General features: G+C 49.4%; 1 protein-coding gene across 1 annotated transcript in view; it reads left to right on the top strand.

The window, feature by feature from the left end:
- ABCC8 (ATP binding cassette subfamily C member 8) overlaps nt 1-13,636 on the top strand; it is a 74,894-nt gene that overhangs the window by 1,190 nt on the left and 60,068 nt on the right. Inside the window, exons 2-6 of the mRNA XM_059931214.1 lie at nt 254-395; nt 4,364-4,485; nt 10,018-10,184; nt 11,802-12,044; nt 12,935-13,123. Of these exons, the coding sequence (XP_059787197.1) occupies nt 254-395; nt 4,364-4,485; nt 10,018-10,184; nt 11,802-12,044; nt 12,935-13,123 (863 nt within the window). The remainder of the gene's footprint in view (nt 1-253; nt 396-4,363; nt 4,486-10,017; nt 10,185-11,801; nt 12,045-12,934; nt 13,124-13,636) is intronic.

The following is a 13,636-nucleotide window of genomic DNA, read 5'->3' as shown; positions in this document are numbered from 1 at the left end:
ACCAAATGGTTTATTTATGCGGTTATTTGTCACACAAAAAGTCCGCATATAAAATGGGTACCTGCACTTGTGGGCCTCTGTGGGTCCGGGGTTTCATGCAAGGACATTTAGTTCATGTGTACCAGACTGGGGCATTGTCATGGGTACACTCCTCATCCCCACCATGGACCCAATGCCTAAGCACCCCCCTGGGGTTCACGAAACCTCCTCCAGGTGAGCCAGGCTTCCCACCTCTTCCTGTCTCTCCTTGCAGGATGGGGCAGTCAGAGCTCCAAGGTGCACATCCACCACAGCACATGGCTCCACTTCCCGGGGCACAACCTGCGCTGGATCCTGACCTTCATGCTGCTCTTCGTCCTGGTGTGTGAGATCGCGGAGGGCATCCTGTCTGATGGGTGAGTGACTCTCAGAGGACCCAGGAGAGTGGATCTACTCAAGGGTGCTTCCTAAAAGGCCCAGGGAGACCCCAGCTCAGCTGCATTCCATGAGCCAATATCGTTTCATTTGCTAATAAATCCAGCAACTGTTTACCCAACATCTGTGTGCCAGCCACTCTGTGCCAGGCACTGGACAGTGAGAACCAGGCCCTGCTCTCAGTGCAGCAGGGTGGAGGGAACCCAGATCTGCACACCAAGACCTGGTGAAATAATACTAGAGCCTATTAGAGTGGATATGCCCAGCCTCTCCCACAAGCTGCTGGGGTTACCTTCTTGGAGGGAAAAAAATCACTCTTGCTTAAGATCTTTCCTTGGTTCCCGGTTGTTTACAAGGTCCTAAGTCCTCAGCCTGGCATCCAGGTTCCTCACAGTCGGCCCTCCCTCTCTCTAGCCTCATTCCTAAGGGCCTTCTCCCCATGCCCACCTTGCCTCTGGGCCTCACAGCATACTCTTCACACCTCTGCCACAGCACAGATCATACTGTATGTTAACATCTATATCTATTTGCAAACTGTCTCCCCCCTAAATCAGAAAGGCCTCAGAGTTGGAATCTGCATTTCATTCATCTTTGTATTCACAGTGCAAGGCACATGAGACAGCTCCATAGACCCTTAGTGACTCCTTAAGAGAATAAATGAAATAACGTTACAAGTAAGTACTGTGGGAGGATAAAGGAAGGCAGAGTTGGGCAAGCTTCATGGTTGAGGGGACTTCTGAGCAGAATCTGGAAGGATGACTAGGGTTCTGACAGGCAGAGGAGTTCCAGAGAGGGAGGGCCAGTGGGGAGTCGTGAGAAAGGTACCACGGGCGAGTGGGGAGGGGTGGGAAGCAGCCATCTCACTAAGGAAGAATGGAAGGATCGGCAAGGCTCAGTGACTGCCTGGGTGAAGGGGTGGTGGAGGGTGGTGGACATTTGGCTTAAATACTTGAGGTCCAATCCCTCTGAGCTGGAATCAGAGTATGCCCAGATTCCACTCCTGCCAGCCCCGGCTCCTGCAGATGGATGGCAGGAGGATGGGATCCTCACCCCCACCAACACACACACTCCCTCACCCTCCCACTCCCAATGTCCCTGCATCCTGGCTTCAGCAGTAATCTCCATGGTAACTGCTTGCCTTGGGCCTCCTCCTGACTATCAAAGCCCTCAGATGAGCAGGACCAGAATGCATACTGCCACATAACTAGCAGGTGACAAGTCTGCCTCCCGCCTTCCATCCCAACACCCCTTCCAAAGCAGCACAGATGCTAGAGACAGGAGGGATGCCTTGTGAGCCCTCGGCCAGAATATACGCACCGGGCTGTAATGAACAAAGCGACAGAGGGGAAAATACCCTTCCTGCAGAGAAGGTAGACCTGGGTCTTTGCTAGCATTTCTGCTATGCCACGTACCAGCTGTGGGACTTTGGACAAGTCACCCAGCCCTTCTGGGTCTCACTTTCTCTACCTGTGAAATGAGCATCATAATCCCTGCCTTGCCTGCTCCATAGGGCAGTGGAGGATGAAATTAGAGCATAGACAGGGTGCAGAGTGCAGAGTGGCAGAGCCCTGGGCAGCTAGTATATTCCCAGAATGTGGGAGACTGGATAGAAAACGGTTGGGGACTCCGTCCTGCTGGCTGTCCCGCAGCCTCTCCTGTGTGGGGCAGCACCTGTATCCCAAACCTCTCCAGCTCAGTGCAAATCGCCATCTCCTCCCCAGAGAGCAGGTCAGCTCCTCAACAGGCACTTATCTGGTATTTGCTGGTTTCCATCTGTGGCCTACATCCCTGGGCAGGGGAGCATGAAGGAGGATGGGAAGGGGAACAGACATGAAGAGAAGCCACAGTCCCTGTCCTGGGTTGGCAGACTTGCCGGAAGTGTACGGGGCAGATGAGAGAGGGGGGCCATTAAAGCTGTGGCCTTCAAACTTGAGTTTAGTTTAAGGTAAGCCTCATTTAGTGATTAATTAAGGCATCTAACCTGTAGGGCTTCTTGTCTTCCTTTAAGTATTATTTCTCTGTGATGCTCTGAATTCACAACAACCAAAGCAGTATAGGTTATTTAGAAATTTTTTTAAAATATAGAATGTTTTCCCAGACCACCATACACTGGAAAAAAGCCATATATAAAACTTTTACCTAATTTCTTACCTAAGTCAGTGTATATTATTCAGTAAAGCAGCCTAAATCTATTTAAGTCTTGTCATAAAATACTTATTTCAGTTATGGTTATTCACTGTCTTATTTCATCTTATAAAATGTTTATCATTTCTGCCTTCTACTGCAAAAAAAATGAATGTACTTAAACTTATGAAATAACATTTTAGATGTCACTTAAAAATGTATGCAGGAGTACAGAGTTTTTCAAAATTATTTCAAGGAGTACAGAGGCAAGAGTTTTGAAGACCTCCTGGACAGGGTGTTGGTTGTTTCCAGTGCCCCCACTAGTGACTGCCTTGTACCTCTTGTAACAGTGCGAAGACCTTGCACTGAGACTATCCACTAATCAAGCTTGAAGAATATCAACGTGTACAGTCTCATTTAACAAGAAATCTGGAGGCCACCTTTTTTAGTTGGTGTGGTGGCTTAGTAATGGCATCAGGAACCCAGCTTCTCCACATCTTTCTATACCATACTCTGTGTGTCCACCATATCTTCTCTTATAGTTACAAGATGGCTGCCCAACTCCAGGCATCAACTAAGCAAGGAAAAAGGGAGCATGTTGCCCACAGGCCTCTTCTTTATGCAGGAGATCATCTTCTACAGACATTCCTTACATCTCATTGACCAGAATTGGGTTATACGGCCACTCTTAAACCGATCACTGACAAAGAAGTGTGCAATTGCATGGCTGCTTGAACCAATCACCATCCATTCCCTGGGGCTGGGCGCATTGCTGCTGGAGCAAACTTGTGGTTCTTCTAGTGAGGAAGAAGGGAAACACACTGCCTCTATGCTATATCCTAGTCCCACCAGACCGCTTGGGGTCCCAACATGGCTCTCTTCATGCCCCCCACCTTCTCTGTTGAACTCCTGCTCATCCTTCAAAGTTCAGCCTTGTGCCACCTCCTCTGTGAAGCATTCCCTGCTTGCCCACCCTCCCCTGTGTGCTCTCAGCCTTCTGTCCATCTGCAATACCACTTCCCTAGACTGCCTAGTCCGACGGTTAGCTCTGAGCATGGTTGCTTCCTTCCCTACTGTCAGCTTCTCGAGGGCAGGGACTCTGCACACTGGATAGAAGGAGCAGCGCAAGCAAGGGCAGCGCTGAAGCAGAAGACTGGAGGAGGCCTCCTGGGAATGGAGGGGTTCCTAACCGTAGCTTCACTAGAAAGAGCAGGCTGGGCAGTGCTGGAAAAAAGGCTTGAGGCCACATCACCTGTGCCTTTGAGTTTTGCTTTCTATAGAAGGGAGCCTTGGAAGGGCATGATCAGGACCAGTCAAGTTGAGCCTCCTCAACAGTCGTGGGGAAGCTGAGTTCTGGGAGGGAGCTCTGGCTCCCTATGGGGCTTATCACCAGACCAGAGTCCACCTACTGAGGCCTCTGTAGGGGGATAAGCTGGTTCCAAGCCAGAAGCTTTGCAGCTGCGACTGCCAAGGTCAGCTCCCCTATGCCAGATTCTGTAAGCGTGAACCCAGAGAGAGAAGGCCATGAATTTCAAAGCCTGAACACCGAGCTCTCATAGCATCTCTGTGTGAACGCCTGGGCCCCTTAGTTAACAGGCATGTTTGGGGTATGGTCTGGGCAGAGCTGCCAGCATATGGTATGGAACTCTATGGCATGTGTGTTCTGGAGGCCCCACTGTGTGCTGTGCCCTAAGCACGAGGCCTGGGTTACTCTGTTAGGGTACGACACAGCTCATCTACATTTTCTCTCTCTCTCTCTCTCCCTCTCTCTCTCTCTCTCTCTCTCTCTCTCTCTCTCTCGCTGTCTCTCTTGCCCTTATCTCAGGGTGACCGAGTCCCGCCATCTCCACCTGTACATGCCGGCCGGGATGGCGTTCATGGCTGCTGTCACCTCTGTGATCTACTATCACAACATTGAGACCTCCAACTTCCCCAAGCTGCTGATTGGTAGGGAAAGGGGAGGAGTGGGAAACGGGGAGGGATAGGGACTTCCATTTGTTCCTTCAGATAATGTTTGCTGAGGACTTACTATGTGCCAGGTACCGTTCTAAGTGCTAGAGGTTCAGAGTTAGAGAAGAAAAATTCTTGCCATTGTGGAGCGTCCAGTCTGGTGGAGGAGACGTACAAGCAAAGACAGTGGACAGACAAGCAAACAAATAAGCAGTGAGGATGCTGTGAAGAACATAGAGCCGGGTAAGGGGTAGAGAGTGAAGGCCGTGCTGCTGTCTGTGTAGGACGCTCAGAGGAGGTCTCTGATAAGGGTGAGCATGCAGACATTCGGGGGTAGATGTTTCCGTGCAAATGGCACAGCAAGCGCAAAGGCCTTCTGATAGGAACAAACGTGGCAAAGAGGCTAGTATGGGCAAAGGCAAATGAGCAAAGGGAAGAATGGTAGGAGATGGGGTCAGGGGCCAGGAGAGGAACAAGGAAGACTCCTAGGCTTTGGGCCAGAGTACATGGGTGAACAGTGGTATTAGTAACTGACATGGCAAAGGAGCAGGAGTTGGGGTGTTTAGGCCACAGTTGAGTTTGAAACAGCCAGCTCAAGTGTCAGGCGGTCAGTTAGATAAACAAGCTGGGTGTTCCAGAGGAGGTCTAAGATAGTCATGGCTTTATAGGTGACATCTTGAGCCCAAATGAGGTAACCTGGAGGAAAGAGAAGGGCCCCAGCACCAGAACCTGTGGTTTGCCAACATTTAGGAGTGCCCGCTTAGACCTTCTGACACCATGTGGCCGGGGTCCCAGTCAGAAACAACGGTGATGGCTGTTGACATTTACTGAGTGTGTACTGTGTGCCAGGCTCAGTGCTAAGCTTCCTCCATGCATTATCTCACTTAACCCCCACACTCTCCCTCTTGTACTGTTGCTATCCCCATTTTACAGATGTGAACACTGAAACTCAGAGAGGTTACGAATAATAACAGTGAACGCTCATTTAGCACCTGCTATGTGTCAGGCACGATCCTAAGCATTTTACATATATTAACTCATTTAATCCTTACAACTCTGTGAGGTAGGTGCCATTATTATTTCCCTTTTATAGATCAGGAGACCGAGGCTCAGTAGTTAAGTGGTTTGCGATAGTCTCCCCAGCTAGTCAAGGGCCAGAGCCAAGTTGTTTTTTTTTTTTTTTAATGTTTATTTATTTATTTGGCTGCACTGGGTCTTAGTTGTGGCATGCAGGATCTTTCATTGTGGCGTGTGGGCTCTTCATTGCAGCACGCGGGCTTCTTTCTAGTTGTGGCACATGGGCTCAGTAGTTGTGGTGCGCGGGCCCTCCAGTTGTGGCGCACAGGCTTAGTTGCCCCGTGGCATGTGGGATCTTAGTTCCCTGACCAGGGATCGAACCCGCATCCCCTGCATTGGAAGGTGGATTCTAAACCACGGGACCACCAGGGAAGTCCTCAGAGCCAGGTTTAGATCCCAGGAGTCTAGCACCCAAGCAGGCTCTTAAAAAGGCTGAGACTGTGTGTTTAAGGGTCCTCAGACTGTGCTTAGGCCAGAGGTATAAATCCACAGATCTGCCTCTGTGTGGGGCTCAGTCTGCATGTCTAAGGCCGGGGCTGTACATCTGACTGTTAGGCTGTGGTCAGACCATGTGTCATTAAGTCAGACTATGATTTTCAGGAATCATAGCATCTAATTGACATCTGGAGTCTGGAACTCTCTGTGCTAAGCCAGAGACAGCACGGTGTCATGAGTGGGCAGAGGATGTTTCCCAAGCTAATCACAGGTCTACCTTCCTGTGTAAGGTGGGAGCTGGCTCCATCAGGATCATCCAGGTGATGCCCCCACCCCAGGGGCCCCCCAGTGAGTGTGGTTGAGGGACTAGGGGGCAGCAGGTGGAGAGGTGTTAAATACAGGCTTCGGAGAGCCTCCCGCGCCAGTGTCTGAAGCAGCTCCTCATGCACAGAGACCTCTCATTAACCATGAGCCCTGGCTGACCGGTGCCCCTGGAAACGCCCTGTCTGGGCATCTGGCGAGTTCATTTTCTCATTCTCCAGAAAGTGCATAACGTTATCTCCACAAAGCACAAATGACCACCTATGGATGGACCAGTCCTTCTCCAAGGAACAAAGACTAACTCCCCCCTTTGGTAGAGCTTTGCTCTCCACAAAGCCAGAAATTCTAGAACAGGGAAAAGGGAAGAGGATGCACCCCATGAGCTGCAGGGCAGCGGGTATTAGGGGAATAGTTGGCCCTTTGAGGAAGCTACTGTCCGGTCACAGGTCTGGAGTCCTGCAGAAAGGTGACCCATGATGTGGCTTACATTGTCCCGCGAAGTAACCTTGTTCCTGGACCCAGGTGAGATCAGAAGGTGTTCTGTGAGAAAGTCATGTTTGAGCTGAGAACTGCAGGATAGGTAGGAACTAACTGCGAGAAGGGACAGGGGAATGCTTCAGGCAGAAGGAGCAGCATGTGCAAAGGCCCAGAGGCAGAAGATGCAAAGCGCATTAGGAAGTCTCGGCAAAAAACAGCAGCTGAAGTGCAGAGAACAGAAGGGAGCTGAACTTTGAAGGTTGGAGTGGCATGTGGGGCAAGACCTTGAAGGCCACACTACAGGCGTTATTCTTTATCCCAAGGGCGATGGGAAGCCGTTGAGGATTGGGATGTGTGTGTGTATGTGTTAACATATGCATAACGTAAATCTTACCATTTTAACCACTTTTAAGTGTACAGTTCAGTGGCACTCAATACATTCACATTGTTGGGTAACTATCACTACCATCCATCTCCAAAACTCTTTCCTCTTCCCATTAAACAATAACTGCACCCATTAAACAATAACTGCACCCATTAAACAATAACTTCCCTCAACCCCTCGAAACCATCATTCGATAATACTTTCTGTCTCTATGAATCTGACTACGTTAGGCACCTCGTATAAGTGGAATCATACACTATTTTGTCCATTTGTGACTGGTTCATTTAACTTATTATATTCTCAGGTTTCACCCATGTTGTAGCACGTGTCAGAATGTTCTTCCTTTTTAAGGCGGAATGATATTCCATTGTGTGTGTGTGTGTGTGTGTGTGTGTGTGTGTATATATATGTATATATATATACACACACACACACACACCATATTTTGTTTATCCATTCATCCATCAATGGGCAGTTGGGTTGCTTCCACCTTTTGGCTATTACAAATAATGCTCCTATGAACATGGGTGTGTTGAGATCATATTTGATTAAATGTATTGCTCTACGGAGGCTAGGTTGGAGGAGGGCAAGAGGGGAAGTGGGGAAACCATGAGAAAGCTCTTAAGGTGGTCCAGGGGAGACATGATGGTGACCTGACCCAGGTGGCCACCCAGATGGACAGAAGTGAGTGGATTCAAGATAATTAGGAGGTAAAATAGAATTTGGTAATAGGTAGGATGTAGGGGTGAGGGAGAAGAAAGGGAGGGATGAAGCAGAGGTAATGGGAATTCAGAGTTTAAAACTCACCAGCAGCCCCTGTGTTTTACTACTTTCTTTCCTTTCTCCTTTCTCTCAGACATGCACTAAGCTTTTACCTAATGCTGCTGTGTCTGGCAACAGGCTGAGGGCTCAGCACTGTAGGATGGGACTGTGGAAATAAACCCTGGGCTTAGTCCTGGGTCCACAACTAACTCCCTGTGTGACCTTGGACAAGACACTCAGGCTCTCTGAGCCTCATTTTCCCTATCTGAACAGGAATAATAAGTCCCTGCCTAAGGCATAGGGTTCTTACAAAGATCAAATCAAACCATATCTGTTACGTGTTAGAGGCAAGACCAATCTGAGACATATTTTCAAGTCTTGGCCCCGGGAGGAACCCTCACGAAGGTCTGAAGAGGTTCTGGTCCCTGGGATAGAGTCTGTTGGGAGAGTATAGGTGTGGATGCAGGGGGATGTCCCCCAGCTAGGGGATTCCTTGTGACCTGGAGACCTGACCCAGCTGAGGGACGTCATCCCAGTCTTGAGGGCTGGGACCAGAAGCGGATGCTCCTGCCCTCTATCCTGATGCTCTCACTCAGGTGGCATTTGTCCCTCCCCAGTTCAATGTCTCAACCTAGTTCCCAGCCCAGAGCCAGGCTGAGACAGACCCCAGCTTTTGTCCCCAAGAGATGCCCTGGCATTTATGTCCTGACCCACCTAGGGATGAAGGCAGGGTGACAGAGGAGCTCTAGGCATTTAGGCTGACCTTATATCACATACAAGATCATATATATCATATATCGCAGAGCAGATGACTCTAGGGAGTAATTGGGGAAGGACTGCCTGTGCTAAAGCACCCCCTAAAGGGGGACTTAGTTACTGCTCTCTTTTGTTGTCACCAGCTGACTGTGGTTTATTGGTGGATTTGGATGGGGGTGGGTGGGAATTTACAGGATAGAATCCACAGATGGCTCCTGATGTTTATGGTCCAAGGTCTGAAATCTGGAGATAACAAATATGTTAACAGCTGATATCCAAAGAGCACCCACTGTGTGCCAGGCTCACTGTGCTAAATGCTCTCCATACATTGCTCATGACGACTTTTGAGGTAGTACTATTATTATTCCCATTTATGGATGAAGAAACTGAAGCCTAGATGGGTTAAATGACTTACCCAAGGTCACATAGCTATTAAGTCAGAGAATCTGTGCCCCCCCCCCCCCAGGCGTATCTGGCTGCAGGCCCGGCTCTAACCACTATACACACTGCCTCTCAGGACTGTGACTCATTCTTTTGTATCCCCCACTCCCCAGGCTCCCTGAGGAGCATCATCATGCCGTAGTGGACTCTGGACTTGGGGGCCAGGGACCTAGGCCCTCACCCTCTCTCTGTCACTAACTTGCAGTGAGCTTGGACACGTCACCTCCTCTCTCTGGGCCTCAGGTTCCTCATCTGTTAAATGAAAGGGCTAGATTGAAGGACCTTTAAGATCTTCCCAGCTTGGGAATTCACAAGGAAGCCATTGTAGGGTGGAGCCTACATGCACAGGCTCCGGCACTAGGCTAGTCCACTTAATGGCTGTGTGACCTTAGATCAGTTACCAAACCTTTCTGAGCCTCGATTCCTTTGTATGTTAAACTGAGCATGACGGCAGCACTTCCTTCACAAGGCTAATATAAGAAATAAATGAGATAAATATGATTAAAGTGCTTATTTGGTATGGTGCCTATAACTTAGTTAAATTCAAGAAATAATTCCACTATTTTTCTTCTTATTTGTTGTAAAGGGAAATTTGGCTGACCACCTTGACTTCAAGATGATTATTATTTTTGAACATACCTATCATGAATGTTTTAATGTATGCACAATCGTCTCAAAATTACACACTCATATATTCACATGCACGGACACCCCTTTACTCAGAAATGTGCATACTCACACCCATAACACTTGCTTGTCCACACACACACCTCTTCCCTGACACACTTATTTTCTGTCCTCTTCCTCACAGTTGCACACACACACATGAATACGTGCACACACATCCTCCGTGCTCTCTTGTCTCTCCTCGGCAGCCCTTCTAGTCTACTGGACCTTGGCCTTCATCACCAAGACTATCAAGTTTGTCAAGTTCTACGACCATGACATCGGCTTCTCGCAGCTGCGCTTCTGCCTCACGGGGCTGCTGGTGATCCTCTACGGGATGCTGCTCCTCGTGGAGGTCAACGTCATCAGGGTGAGGGTAAGCGGGCCACTCCTGGGCTGCCACCCACCTGAGGACACACCTGGGCCAGGGCGGGGCTTCTGACCCGTGTCCTGCGCCTGGGTGTGGGTCCCCACCCTCTTCTTAGCCAAGCCCTAGAAGGAGTCAGCTGCTTTTACCTGCTCCCAAAAGGAGAGTTGAGGCCAGTGGGAAAAGTTTCAGGAGGAACATTCCATTCGGCCCAGCTGCCCTCTACCCCAGGCTTCCAGGGGGAGAGGAAGTGACAGCTGAGGCTGTAGGATTCTGGCTTTAATCCCATAGAGAGGAAATAAAAGCTTCAGGTACTGGCTTCTCTGAGTTTGTTTGATTTTTTTTTTCTTTTTGAGGTCAGGGAGGCTTATTTTAATGTATTCATATAGTTACACATGAATGAGTAAACGTGGCAAATGTGGCTACATACATGTCTTTTGTTTTTTTATCATTTTTGCTTGCCCCCTTTCCCTCTCTGAGATTCATACCCTCCCCTCCCCCAACCTCTCTCTCCCCAGGTAACCCAGATTAACAGCCTAGTATATGTCCTTCCATTCTTTGCTTTTATTAATATAATACCACATACTTGTATCTGTTAAGAATTTCTTCTCAACACATATAAGTATTGTTTTTTTCTTTCAATATTAGTTTTCTAAAAATGGGATCATATTATACATAGTTTTTCACAGCTTGCTTTTCTCATCTAACAGATACCCCTGGGGACTCCCTCCAAGTCTGATATGGTTAATTTAGCTTCCTTAACGGCTGCATAATATTCCATAGTGGGGATGAGCCATAATTTATTCAGCCATTACCCTAGTGATGGACATTCACTTTGTTGCCAACTTTTTACCTTCATAAATAATGGCATATTCAACATACCTATATCTTTGTGTATTGCTGCTTTTATTTCTATGGGAGAGAATCCAAGGAATGGAGTTACTGGCTCAAAGGGTCTGTGTATTTTAAATGTTAATTGATGCTGCAGATTACCTTCCAGAAATGCTGTAACCTACCAGCAATGAATCAGAAAGCGCTTTCCCTTTCTCCAACCAGCAAGGGGGGCTATAGCCATTTCTAATTTGCGCCAGTCTGATGAGCAAAAAGTGCTACTTTAATCTGCATTCTCTGACTCCTCTGCTTTAGTTGGTGATTTGCAGCCTATAGAGGCTTCTATATTCCCTACCTCCACTGACCCTCACATGATCCCCTTTTTAGATGAGGAGACACTTTAGATGAGATGTGTCCAAAGACGCCTTGCTAGTAAGCAGAGGAGGCAGGATTCAAACCCAGGTCTGCATGGCTCCTCATTCTGCAAACCCTACATGAAACACAATGGCATCTTCAGAATTGTAGGAGAAGATGGTATATGGGAGCTGCTCCTCCCCAGCCCAACCCACCCCAGGGGATTCAGAGGGGCCCTCGATGAAGAGTTATGAGTCAGGAGGCCCTGGCGCTGGTAGCCAAGAGGAGTTGGGGGATCCTTTTCCTGGGAATAGGCAAACGATGGCCCCATCTATTAGAGGTCAAGGGTGGGATGTCACAACCCCAGATCTTTGCTGAGGCAGAATAGTGGGTGGTGAAAAGTTGCACTTACCCATCCCCAGTGACCCATGTGCCCTACAGAGATACATCTTCTTCAAGATGCCGAGGGAAGTGAAGCCCCCAGAGGACCTGCAGGACCTGGGGGTGCGTTTCCTGCAGCCCTTCGTGAACCTGCTGTCCAAAGGCACCTACTGGTGGATGAACGCCTTCATCAAGACTGCCCACAAGAAGCCCATTGATCTCCGAGCCATTGGGAAGCTGCCCATTGCCATGAGGGCCCTCACCAACTACCAGCGGCTCTGCGAGGCCTTCGATGCCCAGGCGGTCAGTGGGGGCATGGCCACACCATCCATTCCCTGCCCTCTGGTTTAGAGTCACAGATGGGGACATCAGAAGGTATCAGGTCAAACCCTTGATGGGACAGTGGGGAAACTGAGTCCCAGTGAGAGGAAGAGGCTTGCCCTAAGTCACACAGTGAACCAGGGACAAGTCCAAGACCAAAGACTCATAGGACAGTCACAGCTGGAATGACCCTCACAGTTTAGCTCATCTGGTCTAACAGTTTCATTGTCCATGTGGGGAAACTGAGGCCCTGAAGGGAGGTACTGATTTCCCATGGCCTGTGCTCTTCCTTTTGGAGCTCAGTGACTGTAAAGGTGGGAATTTTCACCCATTTGGAGAGCAGGGGCATTAGTAGCCTGATCCTTACAATAACTCTATGATTTGGGCCAGGCAGGCATCTCTCCAAATCACTGATGAGGAAACTGAGGCCCTGAGAAAGGCTGTGACCTCCCCAGAGCTGGCCCACAGATGGTGGGTAGTAGAGCCAGTTGCCTGACTCCCAGTCCAGTGCTCCTTCACTGCTTCTGCCCTAGCATCAAGGGGAGACGCTGAGGCAGACACAGTGGCACTGGACTGGCATATGTTACTCCCTCATTACAGTGCTGTGCTCCCCACGTAGTCCCTGACCAGCTGTGTGACCTTGATCCATCATCTGGCCTCAGTTTCCCCATCTGGACCATGTTGGGTCCCCGTATGGACCCACACAACCACACGCTTGGTGGTTCCATAATTTCTTCCTGGAGTTCACCTTTTTGCAGCAGATGCCACTGGGTTTCCCCAGGCAGCAGGAGCCAGGAGCTCCCTGGGAGGCTGGGCCCTGCTGTGAATGGGCCCTCAGCCACTCTGACCCGGCCATGGGTCTCTCTGGGCAGCGGAAGGACATGCAAAGCACACAGGGTGCCCGGGCCATCTGGCAGGCCCTCTGCCATGCCTTCGGGAGGCGCCTGGTCCTCAGCAGCACTTTCCGCATCTTGGCTGACCTGCTGGGCTTCGCCGGGCCACTGTGCATCTTTGGAATCGTGGACCACCTCGGGAAGGAGAATCACGTCTTCCAGCCCAAGGTAGGCCACCCAGAGGTAGAGCAGGGCACCCTTTGCAAGGTTTTCACTCACGGGTGAGAAAGGGCAAGAGGCCGATGTGTGTGATCTGTGGCTGCACCGGGGCAGCTCCTTACCATGCACAGACCCTTAGCAATATCCCCCTCTAGGAGATGCTCTGCATCTGGTCAACAGAAACGTTAGAAGGCAAGCTTGTGCCCCTAGAGGATTTATGGCACTCTGCTCTTTTCACCATACCATAATCACCATAATACCTCTCTCAGTTATGTCATCATTCAGAAAGTTGCAGGAAGTGCATTTGTTTATCCTGTGTCTAGAGCTCCTATTTGTTAGCTTTTAGTTCATGTCATCTTAACAGACTCTAAATAACTTTTCACGAATCTATCTTCTTCAGTTTTGTATATGCACAGCACTCAATATTCGGCAGGGCCATTTTGGTGGCGCTTTTGGGGGGAGGAGAGTGGGAAACCTCCGTGTGTAGGGCTTTTTCTCCCTCCACTCCAAATTTTATTAAAA

The sequence above is a fragment of the Balaenoptera ricei genome, chromosome 8 (genome assembly GCF_028023285.1).
Source record: "Balaenoptera ricei isolate mBalRic1 chromosome 8, mBalRic1.hap2, whole genome shotgun sequence".
Lineage (NCBI taxonomy): Eukaryota > Metazoa > Chordata > Mammalia > Artiodactyla > Balaenopteridae > Balaenoptera > Balaenoptera ricei.
This window is presented reverse-complemented; position numbering and strand designations above follow the sequence as displayed.